At 40.0% G+C, this 18762-nt stretch overlaps 1 protein-coding gene across 1 annotated transcript; it reads right to left on the reverse strand.

The window, feature by feature from the left end:
• Nucleotides 1-2916: 2916 nt before the first annotated feature.
• Nucleotides 2917-12662, reverse strand: serpinh1a (serpin peptidase inhibitor, clade H (heat shock protein 47), member 1a). The gene is made up of 5 exons (XM_061085656.1): nucleotides 12503-12662; nucleotides 10497-11103; nucleotides 10321-10419; nucleotides 3999-4231; nucleotides 2917-3902 (listed from the first exon to the last, which is right to left on the reverse strand). Exons 1-5 carry the CDS (start codon nucleotides 12518-12520, stop codon nucleotides 3600-3602), a joined length of 1260 nt encoding a protein of 419 aa, XP_060941639.1. The 5' UTR covers nucleotides 12521-12662; the 3' UTR covers nucleotides 2917-3599.
• Nucleotides 12663-18762: the final 6100 nt, after the last annotated feature.

The following is an 18762-nucleotide window of genomic DNA, read 5'->3' on the forward strand; positions in this document are numbered from 1 at the left end:
GAAAATAATTGGCGGATAAACAATCGAGTTAACTCATCACTTGAGTTAACTCGATTAAAACGAGTTAACTTGCCCAGCCCTACTACTTACAGATACATACAATACTAAACTTGACTAACCTCAGAAACGGGAGCTCACACGTCTTTAGCCTCTCTGTCAGGGGAACAAGCAGAACTTCAAAACGTATTATTCATCCGATGTGAGTGAACCTGTCCACAGACTCGGGTGGCGTTCACTGACGAGAGATAGCCTGTTAGCGCAGGTGACGCCGAACCGGTAACCGAACCAATGTTAACTGTGGTCTGTGTGGTTCACGCTGATTGGTGCTCCCATGGCACAGGTCTGACGCTTGCCCCGTTGTGCCCACAGCAGAGACCGACGGCAAGCGAAAAGCGTTTCACAAAGCAAACACACAGACAGAAACACACACACAAATCAAATTACTCCAAAACAAGACTATAATGCTTGTGAGTCAAGTTTATTCACACACACATTCACGCTACTTTGAAATAAAATAAATCATATTTTTTGCCATAGATATTTTGCCTCAGATATGCAGTATTTAGCTTTCTGCACAACAGCGCCATCTGGTGGGGCAGTGCCCCACCTTCCCCTAATGTAGAAACGCCACTGGACTGAGGTCCCATCACTGCACGAGCACGAGCTCAACACCTCCTCCCTCTCACATGAATATTCACTAGCCCATACACATAGTAAATGAACACACATTCATATATATATTTATATATATTGATACAATATGTGTGCCCTTTGGCTGCATACTTTGTTGTGTTCTTCTTTTTTTGGAGTACTTAATATGTTGCGTAATTATATGTTCAGTCTACTTATATGTTTACACCGAGGATTAGAGAGAAACAGCATTTCAATCCTGACCTGTACATGGTGCAGAATTGACAATTAAGTTGACTAAATATATCATTTTATTTATTATTATGTATGTTGTGTATATGTAAATAAGCTTTAGGTTAGGTTTAGGCATTTAGTTGTGATTGTTAAGTTTAGAGTAAGGGGCGAGGAGATTCATTATGTCAATAAGTGTCCTCACTAAGAAGTACAAACGTGTGTGCGTGTACATGTGTGTGTGTGTGTGTGTGTGTGTGTGTGTGTGTGTGTGTGTGTGTGTGTGTGTGTGTGTGTGTGTGTGTGTGTGTGTGTGTGTTTAGGGTGGTATAAATGCAGAATATACTGTATGTATTCTGATCTTTTAACCTGGCTGCTACAGCTTCTGTCCTGTGGCATGCCGAGCCACCACCAATATCTGTCAACACATGCACACCTGTCTGTTTATGTTTAACCTGGTTTTAATCAAATTCTGGTTGTGATATAAAAATGTGATTACTCCCATCCCACGCTGCTGCTCCTTTGTGACGCCTCCACATCTCTGTAATTTCTGTGCCAAGGAGCCGGAGACGTTCCCTCATGGCTGTCCTGATCATGATTCGTTATTTATTTTAATCCTATTTGGTGCACCATTATGAAACTTCAAAATTTTAAAAGGTTTCAAGGTTTGAAAACCGCTGTGTAAAGCTAATTCCTTTACCATTTTCTATTGTGTCCTATAATATTTTACAAAATATCTATATATAGAGAGGATGTTGGTGTGTCTGAGATGCACCAGGGAGGTCAGGACAGGATCTGGACAGATACAATATATTATTGTTTCATTACAGACTTTCTTCTGATGAACACACTGACTACATTATTGTTGGTACTGTGTAATCTGTATCAGGTTAATGATCTATCCCGATATTATAACGTTCGCATAGAACACGCTATAAGTAGCATGCACTTGAAAACATTAATAGTTATCTTCCTTTGTACATTACTGTAGCAAACCCCAGCAACCAATAGATAAAGCAGGTTCACTTCAGTACTTAATTGCACTCCAGAAATAATTAGACAGAAAGTTGGCAGCTCAGACAAAGGAGAGACACCACGCAACAACCATATGATATCACAGCTCTATATTTTAGAGAGATTAGGTGCAAGACTGCATACATCACACAGCATAACTACTTTCTAACACTGCTATGCTAAACTAATATCCTAAACTAAACACCTATACTGTATGAATCTTTGTTCAATTAGTAAGAGCAGACAAATTTAGTAAATGCACTGTAGTAACCAGACTTTGATGCTGTAATATATAGAGAATAATTTAACTCTAAAGATAATTTAGAAAATATGCAAACCTATTGTATCACATGCAGGAACCCAAACACGTGTAAATGTACATGTCTAAATTGATTTAAAGCACCTAGTTGAATACTAGAATTTACTTATATCACAATAATCCTAATAATAAAGACATTCCTAATACTTACAGCAGTTATCATTTTCAAGAAATATTTAGCTGGATTAAAAAAAATGTCCCCGAGCCACAAGTCCAGATGTCCTCTAGATGGGGTCATTCACTCGGAAACAATAATAACATGTTTATTCATGCCCAATCATGATATTGTATTCTACTAAATAACTTTTTTTGCAGTTTCTTCCTGAATCTAATGCTAAGGAGGTTAATGATGTGTAGCTTTGCTCATCAGAGCAGCTGCAGCACACATCTGGATGTGGCCAAATATTTTGTTAATGCCTAAATATTTAGATTTATCATTCCAACCGACGCGTGTTAACCTTGTAGTGTATAACCCTCCAAGTTTATCACATGCTGAAGCAGAGCTGCCCAAGCGTTCCCAACATCACTCCCCAATGGTATTATCTGATGTTATTCAGCGAGAAATACCCGGGAGGCCTGACTTTAACTGACTTGCCAAAGATAAACTGGTTTTGCAGTCATTCAAACAGACATGCTGAGAGACAAGTCAACTGAATTCAGTCAGCATTATTGGAAATGCCAGATAAAAACGCCAGCACCAAACATCTAGAATCAAGACGAGACACTTTTCATATTTTTTTATTTGATTTGTACCAGTCAAAAACCATGTGTGCACATGCTGCTGAGACAGTGCTTACATCTACCACCTGATTGCCAGTGTAGATCAGTGCATTCAGCACAGATCACTACCCAGATAAAATGCACGGAGGCCTCTTGGTTCAAGAAAAACATGCTTGTGCGAGAAAGTGAAAGAAATGGAAAAAAATGTATGATCCATTGTCTGTTCAATGGACATGAACAGCAAAACTTGACAAACTTAAAACAATTTTGTTCAATCAAAACCAAGCAACTGTAAAATCTCATAAAATTTTGAGGACTGTTGTCCAACGACTGATAAGACTTGATCATTAAAAAGACTATTTGTGTGCCTGCACATACAGATGATAAACTTCCATGAAACTGTGCATTTACATTTTAGGCATAAATTGAGGATATCATACTTAACGTAAGTCTTCAGTCCATAATGCGATGTGCCAATACATAACAAAAGTACAGATAGTAAGAAATATTCTCCAAGTTAAAACTGAAGACTGGTCAATTTTTTTGGAATGCTGTTAGGAATGCATTTATGCAAATATAAAAACTATAATTCATTCCCCGCTTCTCTAAGAATATTGCAGTAGATAACCTACACTCACGCACACAGTCACATGTTAAATCTGTAAACACGACACTCAACACATGGTTACAACTCATCTCTGATCTTGTCACCCTTTGGCCTGACCATCCTGCCAATGAACAGGATGGAGTTTGTTTTCTGGTCCTTCACCAGGAAGATGAAGGGGTGGTCGGCGTAGAAGAGTTTAGGGGTTTTCAGCTTGTCCGTGCCGAAGACGCTGGTGTCAATTTCATTCCCTTCAGTGTCCCACTCCATGGCAGAGGCATGGAGCAGGCTTGACAGGTAGAGGTCCTTTTTCCCAGAAATGTTGGAGAAGTCTGCTTTGGATTTGTCCACAGCCTCTGTCAGGCCCAGCTTCCCGAGGTGTTTCTACAGAGAGGCACAGCAGGTAAAGTGTGAAAAGCAAAGACTAAGGTCTGGGCATTTAAATCCACCAAGAAGCTCATGGTTTCTTTAATCTGTTACCTGCAGGTTGTGACTGACTTCCATGCTGACTTTGGGCAGAGACACAGCTACTGCTGTCTGCTGCAGTTTGCCCATCCACGTCTCCAGCTGCTTCTTGGTCAGGATCTTCTCCAGCCCCTCCAGAGGCTGCACATTGTAGGGCATGATGAACACCACACTGGACTTCTTATGAGCCAGAGGCATGCTCAGGATGGACAGCTTGTTAGTGCTGTCATCATAGAAGCCATAGATACCTGAGGAAACCATTCAAATATATTACAAACATTAGCATCTTGATCTTGGGCACTCTTCTCTCTTTTATATGCGATCACAGGTAGAAGACACTGATGAAGATGTCAACTTGGAAAAACAGGGAGTGATGATGGACACATGCCAGAAGTTACCACTCAGAGCCATAGTTTGGCACACAAACCACTGTAAAGATATGAACTGTTCTTTATACTCTTGAGCTTTTCTAGTAATCAAATGAAAAATATATGACTTGTTATCAGAAGCCTTTAATGTACTAGTACGCTGATTTCATTACCTTTTTTTTTTTTTTTTAACTTTTTATTTTAGTCTTTTCACATTTTTAAAGGACATACACACAATACAAGTACAATAACATAACCAATAACGAGGGGGCGCACCGGTATAACAGTTTTATACATATTTTCTTTGATTGTCCAAAGCTTATCCTGATATTGAAGCGTCATCTAATTCTTCAATAAAGGTGGTCCATTTCTCCCATTTACTTGGGAAAATCGCTCCTCTGGATCTGAGAGAGAAAGTAATTTTTTCCATTGTCTTAATCTGATTTACTATGTCCATCCATTGTTTGAGGTTTGGAGTGTCCGCTCGATACCAGTTCTTAGTGATTGTTTTCTTACAGGCCATGAGCAATATTTTACACAGATACAAATCTTTTCCTGAGATGACATCCTTTAAAATACAGAAGTAAAGCACCTTTACATTGTTTGTGACTTCATATCCCAGAATCTTACTTAAAGACAGACATATTTTCCCCCAAAATATCTGAATTTTTGGGCATAGCCAAAAAATATGAGAGTGATGGGCGTTCGTGTTTCCGCACAACCTCCAGCACGGTTCCTTTAACTGAATTTGCTTACTTTTAATATGTGGTGTTATAAAATAACGAATTGAGTTCCTCCAACCAAATTCTCTCCACTTCCTTGAGCTTGTGGATGAATGCTGTGCTTTCCACATAGAACACCAATCCTCCTGTGATATTTCTATGTTTAATTCCTTCTCCCATTTTGCTTTAACATATCCTGTATTTTCTCCATTTTGTTTCTGTAGGCCCTGATATATTTTGGAAATAGTTTTATTACTCTTTTTTTTATAAGCTTCAACTAGGATTTCAACCACTGCATTACCCTCTACAGATAGTTCTGGTTTAATTTTTTTATCAAAGTAATCCCTAATTTGCAAATATCTGAAAAAATCTTTATTATCTAGATCAAATTCCTTTTGTAATTGTTCAAAACTCTTGAAGTGCCCACCCTGTGTGAGTGTACATATAGCTGTTATACCCTTGTCCCACCACTGTCTGAAGCCAATATCATTCGTTCCTGGTTTAAATTTGTGATCCAGGGCGGGCCAAGTCAAAATGCGTCTCCCTCCATTTTGTAGTCTTTCACCATCTTATTCCAAATACCCAGGGTCTGTTTGATAATATCATTGTTGCTTTCTTGGCGCATTTTATTCGCTGTGTCCCCTAACACTGCTTGGATTGGAGAGGTCTCTATGTTAACTTCAATGTCTTTCCATCTGGCTTCATATTGCGGGCAGCTTCCGCATACTACAAATCTAATTTGTGCTGCATAGAAATATTGTCTCAAGTTAGGCAGAGACACACCACCCTCTTTATTTATTTGAAGTGTTTTATACCTGACCCTTGGTCTCTTGCCGGCCCAGATAAACCTAGAAATCAATTTGTCCCACAGCCTGAATTGTGCTTCTGGGATCATCTGTGGAATAGATTGAAACAGATATAGTAGTCTTGGTAGTATGTTCATTTTCACTATATCTATACGTGTCCCCATATCTAGGTTAAAGGCTGACCACCTCCTGAGATCTGTTCCAATATTTTCGTTGACCTGTTTATAGTTGATTTCAAACGTGTTGCCAAGAGTTTTTGTTAATGTCACTCCAAGATATTTTAATACTTTAGCCTTCCATTTAATTTTGTATTTTTCTCTGGTTTCTTTATTAGGAGAGTAATTGAAAGTGAGGATTTGTGTTTTTGCCATGTTTAATTTATAGCCAGAGTATTTACCGAAGTCATCTAATATTGCCATCAGGTTAGAAAAGGTTTTATCTGGGTGCAGCAGGGTCACAATAACATCATCGGCGAAAAGTCCTATGATGTGTTCCTGTTTTCCTATTTGGATTCCCTTCAGACTGCTATCCTGTCTGATCAGCTGTGCTAAAGGTTCTATAAATATGGCAAATAGAGTGGGGCTAAGGCAACATCCCTGGCGAGTGCCTCTTTGTAGACTGAAACTATTGGTTAAGTGGCCGTTGATTTTTATCCTTGCTGTGGGTTCTTTGTAAAGGCTTTGAATACATTGTATTGACTGTTTCTGAAAACCTAATTTCTCCAGTACCTGATATAAAAATTCCCAATTGACACAATCAAAGGCCTTCTCGGCATCAAGGCTCACTAATACTGCTTCCAGTCCCTGTTTCTGGATGTGATCTATGATATGTAGAGTACGTCTAATATTGTCCTGAGTCTGTCGCCCCTTAATGAATCCTGATTGATCCTCATCGATCAAATCCGACATAACATTTTCAAACCTTTTAGAGATGATTGACGTGAAAATCTTATAATCTACATTTAAAATCGAGATAGGTCTATAAGATTCACATAATTCCTTTTCTTTACCTCCCTTTAGTATCACTGAGCTCACCGCCTCTTTCCAAGAGGGGGGCACTTTACCCTCTGTCAAAGTTACATTAAAGGAGTTCAGAAGAAGTGGAGACAATTCCTCTTTAAATGTTTTATACCACTCGCCCGGATAGCCATCACTGCCTGGTGATTTGTTCAATTTTAATCTGCTAATAGCACTGTCTAATTCCTTTTTAGTAATAGCAGAATTTAATTTTCTATTTTGATCTTCTCCAATAGCCGGTAAGTCCAATGAATTGAGAAGTTCTTTCATCTCGTGTTTTTCTTTTGCTGGGGGCTGAGAGTACAGGTTTTCATAGTATTCTTTGAAGACCTTTTCTATTTCCTCCGGTTTAAATAAAATTTCTTTTGTTAAGGGGTCTCTGATCTTGTGTATCGTATTAGCAGCTTGCTGCACCTTAAGGCGTCTAGCCAAGTATTTAGCCGCTTTGGGGCCCGATTCATAATATGTTTGTTTAGTAAATCTCAGTTTTTTCTCAATCTCATTATTTAAACTGTCGTCTATCTGCCGTCTTGTAATGTTTATTTGATGCAGAAGGGCTCCACCCTCATGGTTTTTATGTTTCTGTTCCAGTATTCTTAATTGTTTAATCAAATTTTTATATTCTTCCTCTCTAATTTTCTTTTGGTATGCTGCCCTTGATATCAATCTCCCTCTCATAACCGCTTTAACCGTATCCCAAAGAATGGTATCATCAACAGGGCTGTCTATATTTTCTTCTATGCAGTTTTTAATTTCTTTTTTAATTCCCTCTTTTGTGTCCCGATTATTTAACATACCTGCATTTAGTTTCCAGAGTGAATTTTTCTTCCTTGCCTCCAATTTGATGTTAAGATAGACTATACTATGGTCAGACAGATCAGCTATCCCAATACTACAATCTTGTATTCTATGTCTGTCTGCTGTATTCATAAAAAAGTAATCTATTCAAGAGTAAACGGAATGAGGAGCAGAATAATGCGTGTAGTCCTTCTCTAAAGGGTGGAGTTCCCTCCACACATCAAACATCCCCAGTTCAACTAGTGTGATATTGACAAGTTTTGATAATTGTGTCTTATTTCTTTTAGCATTGGTTGTATCAAGTTTAGGATTCAAGATCATATTAAAATCCCCTGCACAAATCAGGGTCCCTTCATTTTCCAAGACTATAATTTCAAACACTGATTTCAGAAAAGTTGTATCACTACCGGGTGGCACATACGTAGACATTAACCAAAGTAACTATATTATTGTCAATTTTTCCTTTTACGATGACATATCTCCCCTCTTTGTCCCTTATTTCTTTAATGAATTCAAAGTTCACACAATTAGAGATTAATATGGCAACTCCTCTTTTGGGGCCATTCTTAAACGTACTATAAAAGGCATTTTTATATCCAAAAGACCCAAGCTTAGAATGCTCCTGCTGAGAGAGGTGAGTCTCTTGTAAATATATCAAGTGGATGTTTTCCCTCTTCATTTTGGTTATTACTTTTTTTCTTTTAATTGGATTATTTAAACCATTCACATTTAAGGACGCTATCCTCACATCACTAACGTGCATCACTTAAGGACAAATAAGAACATCAGTGGCCCCACTAACCGTGCCTGAACAGTGGCACAATACGAACTAAACAAATAAAACACTTCCAAAAGAAGGAGGGTCTTCTCGTCCTCCAGAATTCCGGTCCCGTTGGGGGGCCGAAGGGAAAGCCTCTCATTCGGAGAGGGCCCTAACTTAGTAATGCCATAATGGCCTATGGTACAGGCTTTCGTCATTCTAAGTGAGTCCAACGGATAAGAAAAAAAAAAACTATGAGAGAAAAAGAATAAAAAATAGGGTAACACTCAGGTCCCGATAGTCTTAATTATACTTACATAGGGCAAACGTGCTGATCAATATTCAACCTTTTGTAGACGTAGTTTAAAACGGAACATTCCTACCGGACAGGTCATCATGTTTGTTGTCTTGATCCTACTTCAATCTCCAGATCTTCTGAATTCTTGTAGTTTATCCCTTGCGCGTGTCGTTGCCATGGTCGTTGCTGAAGCGGTGCTCCTCCGAGGTCCCTCTCTGCGCTGCCACTCCATCGCCGCGGAAAGCCGTGTCTCCAACCCGGTCTCCTCCGTGTCGCGAGCCGGTGTCGGTTCAATGAGTCCGCGTTTCATCAATTCCTCCTTCACTTCACTCGCGTCGTTGTAGGTTCGGGCTCCCGTGCTCCAGTGGACTCTCATCCTGGTGAATGGTGTCTGAAACCGGATGCCTTTTTCCTTCAGGACTCTTTTAGAAGCGTTGTGTTCTTTCCTCTTTTGAACAACCTCTGTCGCATAATCGTGATCGAATGACAGAAGTTTGTTTCTCAGCTGTATTTTGGTTTTCCACGAGTCCCGTAAGACTCTCTCTTTGGTGGTGAATTCCAGGAAATTAACGATGATGGGTCTCGGCTGAGCGCCGGCTGCTGGCTTGGGTGCCAGCGATCGGTGCGTTCTTTGTATTTGGAGATTTAAGTCATCCGGCAGTTGCAGTTCACGCCTGAGCATGTCTTGCAAAAACTTAGCTGTCGATTCGCCCTCTTCTCCCTCAGGGACCCCATAGATGCGGAGATTGTTTCTCCTCGACCTCGACTCCAAATCAGTTAACTTGTCTTGCAGGGTTTTCCGTTCTTTCAAAGAGGTAATGAGAGCGTTGTTTGCCTCCAGTGCCCAGGATTCTAGCTTCTCCAGCCGCGTCTCTGCCTCGTTTAGCCTCCCGCTCTGCAGCTGCTGTTCAGTGCCAATTTTAGTGAACTCTTGGTTAATTCCTTTATTGAAATCATCCAGGTCTCGTTTCACATCCCTCCTCAAATCTTCACAAAATGCGCGGAGTAAGGCTGTCATTTCTGTTTTTAAGTCCTTTATGTCCTTGCTAATGTTTGCCAGACCCGAGCGCACTCCAGCCTCGCTGTCGGCTAGTTCAGAGCAGGTAGTTTCATGGCAGCCATCTTCTTCCATCTCGAGGTCAGCTAGCGCGTTTTTAGCTTCGTCTTGCGCCGTAATTTCAGGCTGATTGATCGCAGTTTTCCTACCCTTAGAACCTCTCCCCCTTGACATTGCAGCAGAGATGATTTCTAGCTCTGAATATTCGAGTTTTCAGGGGTATTGCACCTGACTATCGGGAGCTCTGATACCGTGCGACCTATCCCTCCATGACGTCACCAGTCTCCCCGAATTTACCGTTTTCCGATTTCATTACCTTTGAGCCAGGTTTCCTGTTTAAACCTGATCCCAGTCCAGATGCTGAATCAGCTACTGACTGTTGAGAGGGGTTTCAGTCTATTTCCTCCCAAGCAGAAACCAAACTACTGTATTTCTCCACATGCTGAACTCTCCCTATGTGTGTTTATGTGTCTTTAATGAGTCTCTGTATAATCAGTATTGTTTCCACCCACCTGTGCGGTGCATCATCTGCACTGAAACCGTGAGGCTGCGGGACACCATGAATCCACGGTTGTCCACCATCTTATGATGGAACTGCTGGTCCCAGTGAGCTGTGGGTAAGAAAAATAATTTGAGCTCATTTAAAGGAATAATTCACTCAAAATGTACAGATTGAATGCAGACTCACGTTTGAAAAACATGGCATTGATGATCATGGCTCCATCAGTCTTCTCCAAATCCTTGGTGACCTCAGGCAGTTTGCCATCGGTAGACTTGGCTGCCCACTCGTTGATGGAGTTCACAGCGCTCTTCTTATCTTTGAAGTTTATCTTGGAGTGGTCACAGTTGTAGTGTTTCTTGCTGCTCTTGACAAATGAATCCACAAATTTGACAGAGTTGGGTCCGTACAGATGGTTGCTGATCTTCCAGGTGACATTTCGGGTCTTGGGGTCACTGACCTCGGTCAGCAGCTCTGACAGGCCGGTGTGCAGCTGCTCGTCTTTAACTTTAGCTGCATTCAGAATGGTCTTTACCTGCGAGGCGGTGGCGGCCTTTCCACCGAGAGCCACCAGGCCCAGAGAGGAGGCTACCACTATGGGGGAGATCAGGATGTTTTCCATGTTTTTCTCCTTGGCCATGTTTTGGTAGAGACTGAAGGCCAGGGTGGCGCTGTTGTCAGCCAGGATGGTGGCATGGTTGCTGAGGACCTGGTTTGCTGATGCGGCTGTGGCAGCTGCAGCTGAAGAGGCCAGGCAGAGCAGGGTTGCCATGTTTATCAACCACATGATGTAACACTGATTAGAGAAAACACAGGAGAAGCCATGAAGTGATTTGCTGCCACTCACACACTGTTACTCATCTAAGAACGGAGATGACAGCTTCTTGGTTGATATTTGTTGTTTCAGTTGGCTTATTGAAATATACTTGAAACCTTAGCGTCTTTATTTAACCCAAATAAACACATGTTATGTTAAACTCAGTATTTGCCCTGTAGTTTGAAGCAGGAGGATTGATCTGGGTTAACCACACAATTCAAACTACAGAGGATTTCTCCCAGAAAACCTCAATGCAAGACTTACATAACGGCCACGTCGGCAGCTAAATGTAGCCAAAACACTGGCCAGATAGATCTGAGCTATTCACGTCTTGATAACACAAAGAGATTTAAGATTTGACACATTCCCCTAAAGAACTGGTGTGTGGTTGATACTGAACACTTCCTTGCAGTGAGGAGGAACCGACTGCATGCTGACACACACACACACAGGCCACGTATGAGGCTTCAAGAAGAGGAGCTCATGGCCAGTTATACTTACAAATGTAATTATAAGTATATTTATTTGCTCTATAAAACACTGTCTGGCTAAGAAACAGCCTCTTATTGAAAGACAATAAGGAAACAAAAGTCCACCTAACATAGAGGTTTTCTATACATACTTTCCAGCAGCTTCTCAGACGTGTTTTTACAGGCTCACTAAGCCACAAAGACAACACAGAGAGATGGAGTGACACGGGACTTCATGCAGTGGAATTCTTTTAGTTATACCTCTTTATATAGTTTCTTTGACAATATTTTTAATTGTGGTCTTTTCTGTGTGGTTGCAACGTGATGAAAACTGTAAAGTAACAGTACAATTGACATTTGGAAACTAAACTCATGACCCATTGACTAAAATTGTTAAATTAGATTTTCTTAGTTTTCATTCCTGATCTACAGGAGCTTCCATAGATCATTCTCCTCGGGTAAGGACTATTCAAGTAATGCAATTACAAATCAATGGTTCATCTCCTGGTTTAAAAAACTAATTCCATACATTTCCTATTTACATGAGTTTGTACGTATATATGTAACAATAATAATGTTCATTTATTTGGGTACAGCTGCAGCCAACTCTGCAAACTCACATACTTCAACTGACACTTGAGAGACAAATTAAGTGCTTTGGATTCAATTGAATTAAAGTCTAATCTAATATGTCTCTGATTTTCTGTTACATTCTTTTACACTTTCCCCTACTTTTTTCTTTCAATTCTAACTTTTCCAACAACCGTACTGACTCACCCCACAATGGAATCTTTAGCTCCACATCACAGATCTGACTGTGGCCTCTTTGCACATGCCTGGGCATTTCCCACCAGATGAACTCAGGATACTCTCTCCCTGCCCCCGACTCCCAGATCTTTTTATCTTACCTTATTAGGTTCTGTCATTAGTTCAGCAGTTCTCCTCCAAGCTGCTCACCAATAGATCCACCAGCGCTGATTCGCTCTATGTGAAGTTTGATGTATCTGATGGCAGAGAACAGAATTTTGTGCAGGGATTGTTATGCCTGGTTTTTCAGTGCATGAAAATCTCTGCCCTGGAATCTTATTTCCAGACCCAGTCCCGCCCATAGTATCCCGGGGCCGTGGGAAAGGAATTCTCCCCTCCAGGTCCTAAAGCCGGAATCTGTCGCTCAGTTGGAGCCAAGACACTTAAAACCAGTGACCCATTATAAACGCACCCCCTCTTACATGCTGATACATGATAGCTTGCCCTTAAGTGTTTTCTCCAATAAAATTCAACTGGAAAGTTGAATTTGTAGTGGTATGATTGTTTTTTGTATTTACATCAAATGTATCTATCGTATGGTGGCGTACTGATCTAGAAAACATGCTTTTAAAGTCCTGCTTTTGTGGCTATAATTGCTGCACTGATCGGTCATGCAAAACCAAGTTTAAAGGGGTTATGCTATAATATAGATGGTTAACTTTTTGGTATTTTTGGTAAATGGTGAACGTCAGGCCCCAGGTGTGTGATTACTGATTCATTTTGTCGTCTAAAAGTGCTTTAACTGCCTTTGTTCTCCTCTCCCCCACCCTGTAATTGCACCTCCGCTGCTCAAGACTTTAATGAGGGGGTCCAGCTTAAAGTCAAAGAACCTCACCTCTATTTTATTTTATCTTATTCATGTTAGCAACATCTTGGATGCTGTAAAGGTCATTGGAGCTGTGGAAGTTACTGCTTTAGCCTCATTCACCACTCAGTAGTCAAAGAGCTCAGTGATGTGACATTGATTTTTTTCTATGCTTTGATGATAACATTTGATTATGTGAATTCTCTTCTCTTCTTGGTTATGTGCCTCGCAGTTAATCTTTACAGTTATTCATAATCCTGAGCCAACAGAGATACTGTGGGCACAGAGGAGGCAGAGGACAGACACTCCAGGTAGAGACATGGACAAGCACACAGAGACACACACGGAAGGAGAGACACTGGAAGGACAATGGGAAGGACTGAGCACCAGACCCTTTAAGTTCAGTGAATTTATGTTCGCTCACGAGTGTATGGTCTGAATAAAGTGTGCTGAAAAGCAACAGTTTTGTCTCTGGCAGCTGTGGTGAGACCCTGGTGGCATGGTCAGTTGCCACAGTTACATAATCTCATTCGAGGCAAACAATTTTACAACACAGTGGCTGCGGCTCATGGGGTAGAACAGAAGGTCGATGGATGCTGAACCCCAAATAGCCCCTGACTCTTGTGCTACCAGTGTATGAGTGATGGACGATAGAGTAAAGTGCTGCACATTGCACTATATGAATGTGTGTGTGAATAGCTGAATGGCTAATCTGCACTGTAAAGTGTCGATGTCACTGTGTCCTAATAATAAAGAGAAGCAACATATTTACCCTCAGATTTGTTTTTTCGACATGTAATTGAAGTCTCAAGTCTTACTCAAAAATAACCGGGATGACATCATCGGGGTTATTCTCTCGTGCTTCACACACACACCAACAGAAACACGCCATTAGTATCATCCCTCTTTAAAGAATGTCCCTTTTCCATGTTATGGGTTCTTTACTGAGCTGAGACTGATATGAATGAATTATCAACTGAAACAGGTATGATTATGTACACATCACTCTGTGTATTTTGTCTTATTGAAATATATTAAATGTTTTACAAAAAGAACTCAGACATACTCTCCATGATGGGTTAGATGACCTTTACATATAAAATCAGCTGACTGATCCTTTAAACAAGAGACCTATGTAGGGAATTCAGCCACATTATGTTTGCTGCAGAGCTCTATCACCAGTGGAATGTACAGCTGGACGTCCCATCACACCCGACTGTGTAACCACAAGACAGAGACGTGACCTCCGGCTACATGTCTGATACCTCTGTGTTACATAAGCAGCTGGAGCCATTGTCTCGGGGAAGTGGTTTGACTACATGTCGTGTCCTGACACAAATACAGGGAACTTGGCAGCAACTTGGATATGATGACTCACAGTTCGTTTATACAGTTACGTCGCATGAGGTCTGAAACCAGTGCCACCATGAACTATGTAGAGAGGTATCTGAGGCAAACAAGATCAGATACGGCCTATCTGAATCCTCCTGGTTAACAACAATTTTATCATCTGCTGCCATTCTGAGACTGCAGCTTTCTAGAACAACAGTGAGCAGCAAAGACAAATCAGCTCATGCACTAACTTTTGAAAACACATTTATTATTTTTTATTTCAAAGAGCATTAAAAAGACTAAGGGGCAACAGCAGCAATTCAGGCCAGTATGAATTTGATATGTGTGGGAACTGAATGCTCTGGTTTCATTTTTTCCATGAATGCTTCCTTTTCTTCTTCCTGGTTTTGTTTGGATCCTCCCTCGGCCTCAAGTTGCTCTGTGTCTGTGAGTGGACCAGACAGAGGGAAGTTACAAGAGAAGCGGATGCACATCCGGTGTAAAGCTACTCCTGTTGTCTATGGCTTGTTATTATATCTGTGCAGCTGCTTGTGTGTACACAACAAATAAACATCCACACTTGTATGTAGAGTATCTATTTACTGTAGCATGTTATTGTTTCTACACATACTTTGAGCTTTCTAATTCAAGGCAGAAAGTATGTTCCTATAACACCATTCCACCATGGATAAGCTGATTATAAGAAAAAAGTAGTAACCAGGATGTGAAGAGGGGTCACTGGTTTAAAGACTTGAATGTAAATCTGCCATTTAGGTCATATTTATGGAGCAGGCACCTGAATGTGACAGACATGTGACAGATTAATTAAAAAGGAAGCTGATACGCTCCCTGTGTAAACTCATCTAATCAGCAAACGTGAACATAAGCAAAGTTCACTTGTTTGTGAGTCTGATTTTTTCCCATTTCCAAATTCATAATAATTTCACTTCTCACTGTATCTAAAACAGGGGTTATCACAATTTCTCATTTAACCCAGGTTGCACTGGTTGATTTGAATCCAGGCTTTTATAAATGTTTCACTGAGTAGTTGGACTTTAGGTCTGCTGCATTTTTTTCCACTGAAAAAAACCCAACACACTGCTCGAGTGGGAAATTGTTTTGTTTCGCCTGTCGATCAGTTTTTAATAAAGAGAGAGGATCTGGTCCACTGATCTAGTCAGCTTGAGCAGATAACAGAAGAATCTGTATCCTTCAACAAAAGCAAAGTGCACCTGAGACTCAGCTATACAGATGTAGGCTATAGTCAAGTAATACTTAACTTATATTAAAATGCAAGAAATTACTTGCAAGTACGTACTTTTACTCAAAAAAGGGTTACTCCTTTTCAAATAAAAAAATACCTTTACATTTACAATACTTTTACATTTACTTGTTTTTGTATCTTTATTTTTACTTGTACTTATACACAAAATGCTCCTCAACCACTGAGAAATACCATAAAGCAGACACAGAAGAAACTCCTTGAGACAGATAGTGAGGAGCTTCAGGTGGCCCACAGGATCACACAGGAGGAGTTTTGGGTGAGCTCTGAATTACCAAAACAAAAGGCAGAAGAAATAAAAACATGAACATTTAGACAATTTGATCTGGCAGGTTGGGAGGGCAGCAAAAAGTTGCCCACATACTTCTCATGTGCCAGACCTCTGTGGATTGTAATCTCTGTGGATAAAGAATAATATCACAGTTATGAGGTCACCCAGTTCTAAGAGAAATAACATGACAGGTGTGTGTTGCTCTCTGTTATTCAGACACCGATTCAGATCAGATTACATCTTTAATGAACTCTATGTTTGGATTGCAGGAGCAAGGAGGCCAACAGCAGAGTGGGTACAGAAGCCCTCTGGTGGAATAAATAGGAACTCTATAGCAATTCCCATGACCACTAGAGGCCGTCAAAGTGTTAGCTGGAGAAACATTGTCCTTTACTTCTGATAGTGTTTCTGTTATTGCCACAACAATCATCGTTAACATACTTGACTTAATCAATGAAATAATTTAAGTTAATAAGACTGTGATAAGTTGAGCTAAAATTTCTTACTGTAGAAAGTCTGATTTGGAATCCCCCTGCCAAATATTAGGTTTTACCAAAGTGCTTTTCTGATTCAGTGTCCACATTTCCCTCAAACAGGTCCTCACTTTTAGTCAAAGACAGCATCACAGGTCCAACAGATTCCATCTTTAGGGAACTTGTCGTCGTAGGACCGTCACTCCCACGGCTCAATTGTTTAGGATTAAAGGGATCTGACGTAATTATCCTGGGCCAAGGGTTAATCTCTGGCTGCTGGGCCTGGAATAGCTCTCTTAGCAAATGCTACTCATCTGCTCTGCCTCTTTACCAGTTATTGGCAATGACTGGCCTGCTGTGATATAGAACTGAGTTTTAATCGTTACTACAATGAGTTAGTCTAGTCTAGCAGCTCTAACGTGGAGAGAACATAGAGCATGTGGAGACGATCCCATGCTTCTCTCTGCTGAGAGCAATTTCTATTATTGTAATGACAATAAGGTCAATATAAAATTGTTTAATCTTTATCTTATTAAATGGAAGATTTTCTTTACCTGTCACAATGAAATTCAACTTTGTATGAGTGGACAAAGAGGCTGGGAATAATTGATCTTTTCAGAGAGTTGGCTTTGCACATGGTTGAGATGTTATTATTATTTGTTGAGTTCCCACTTCTGTAAAATCACATGGATGCATTAAGATAACGTATTATTTGTGATGCATTCTTTCCCGTCGCTGCTCAAGCTCATGTCTGCCCTGTGGAAACCCTTCCTCACAGTGTGATACAGCCTCCCTTTCCAAACCTTAACACCCACCCCGTGCACCTGCTCTGTAAATTCCTGGAAAAAACACAATTTCCTATGAGATAAAGCTAATACCAACCCTCCCTCCTTGGCAACCTCGGGCCTCTCACCCACCCACCCCACTGGGAGGTTTAATTAAATTACTGTATTTTCTTTTATCCCCCTTTGAGCTCTCCTTCCTGACATCTCCACCCACACTTGGAGCCTGCAGCATGCTCAACTTAACCTTCTCAGAACATCTTATAACACACTGAGCATGAAGACATTTCTCTAAAGTTTGTCCTCACTGTCTAATCTACTCTGCTAAAGCCCACACTCTGTCTACACACATCTATCAGTTAATTTAAGGCTGTAACTAGCAGGTCTGGAGACAGCAAACAGGAAGAGCTACAGATGACTGCAGATAACTTCTCTCTACACACCCTCACTACATCTATCACATCTGGTTCAGATGATTTATCCTCCTGAAAGAATTATATCCGTGATGCCAAATGTACATCATGACAGTTATGTTTGGGGAATTTTACCATAGCCTGCTTTAATCATTTTACAAGATATCTTACAGCCCTGTGAGTAACTGATATCTTATTTCAAATAAATTTCTGAAACATGCTAAGAAAAAAGGAAAAAATACCAAAATAATGGTGTCCAGACATTAATGTAACATAATATAATATAATATAATATATTATAATATAATATGATATGATATGATATGATATGATATGATATGATATGATATGATATGATATGATATGATATAATATAATATAATATAATATAATATAATATAATATAATATAATATAATATAATATAATATAATATAATATAATATAACATACTATTTACATTTTTGGTATATTATTTATTGTCAATAAATACACATCAAGCCATTTGATGCGATTTACTAACCCTTAAACGTGATATCATCTGTTTTGTGTGTGTAATACCAATTCTGACATGGCACACTCACATTAATAACAACAGCTATAATCCACAACATTTCTCCCCAGTAGTTGTAGTCAAACTTTTTTTTAAAACAATCAAACAAACTAACAAAACATATATACAAAGACATTGGGTATCACAGCAGATTTAAAGCATAGTGAGAATAGAAATAAACATAACCTATAGAAGCAGGGGCCTACAGGTAACGGTTTTAAGGGGTTTAAAAGAGTGTTGAAGATATTCACCAGCTTAATACTCTTTTTTCCCTAATAATAATAATACACTGAGTGGCATGAATACAGATTTCAGTTGTGTGGTAAATGTTACATTTAGGAGGCAATTTAGGGGAAAGAATCGCGAACAAAAAACCCGTTGCATATGGAAAAATAAAGCTGAATGACACAGAAACAAACAACGTGTTTAAAGGTTCAGTGTGTAGAAGGTG

Source organism: Limanda limanda, chromosome 14 (assembly GCF_963576545.1).
Source record: "Limanda limanda chromosome 14, fLimLim1.1, whole genome shotgun sequence".
Lineage (NCBI taxonomy): Eukaryota > Metazoa > Chordata > Actinopteri > Pleuronectiformes > Pleuronectidae > Limanda > Limanda limanda.

What these genes read in the sequence shown, in the direction of transcription:
- serpinh1a (XM_061085656.1), bottom strand. An exon ending in GCAGATGATGCACCGCACAG is followed by an intron (nt 4,232 to 10,320) that starts GTGGGTGGAAAC and finishes TGGTTTCCTCAG; the next exon opens with GTATCTATGGCTTCTATGAT. An exon ending in AAGTCAGTCACAACCTGCAG is followed by an intron (nt 3,903 to 3,998) that starts GTAACAGATTAA and finishes GCCTCTCTGTAG; the next exon opens with AAACACCTCGGGAAGCTGGG.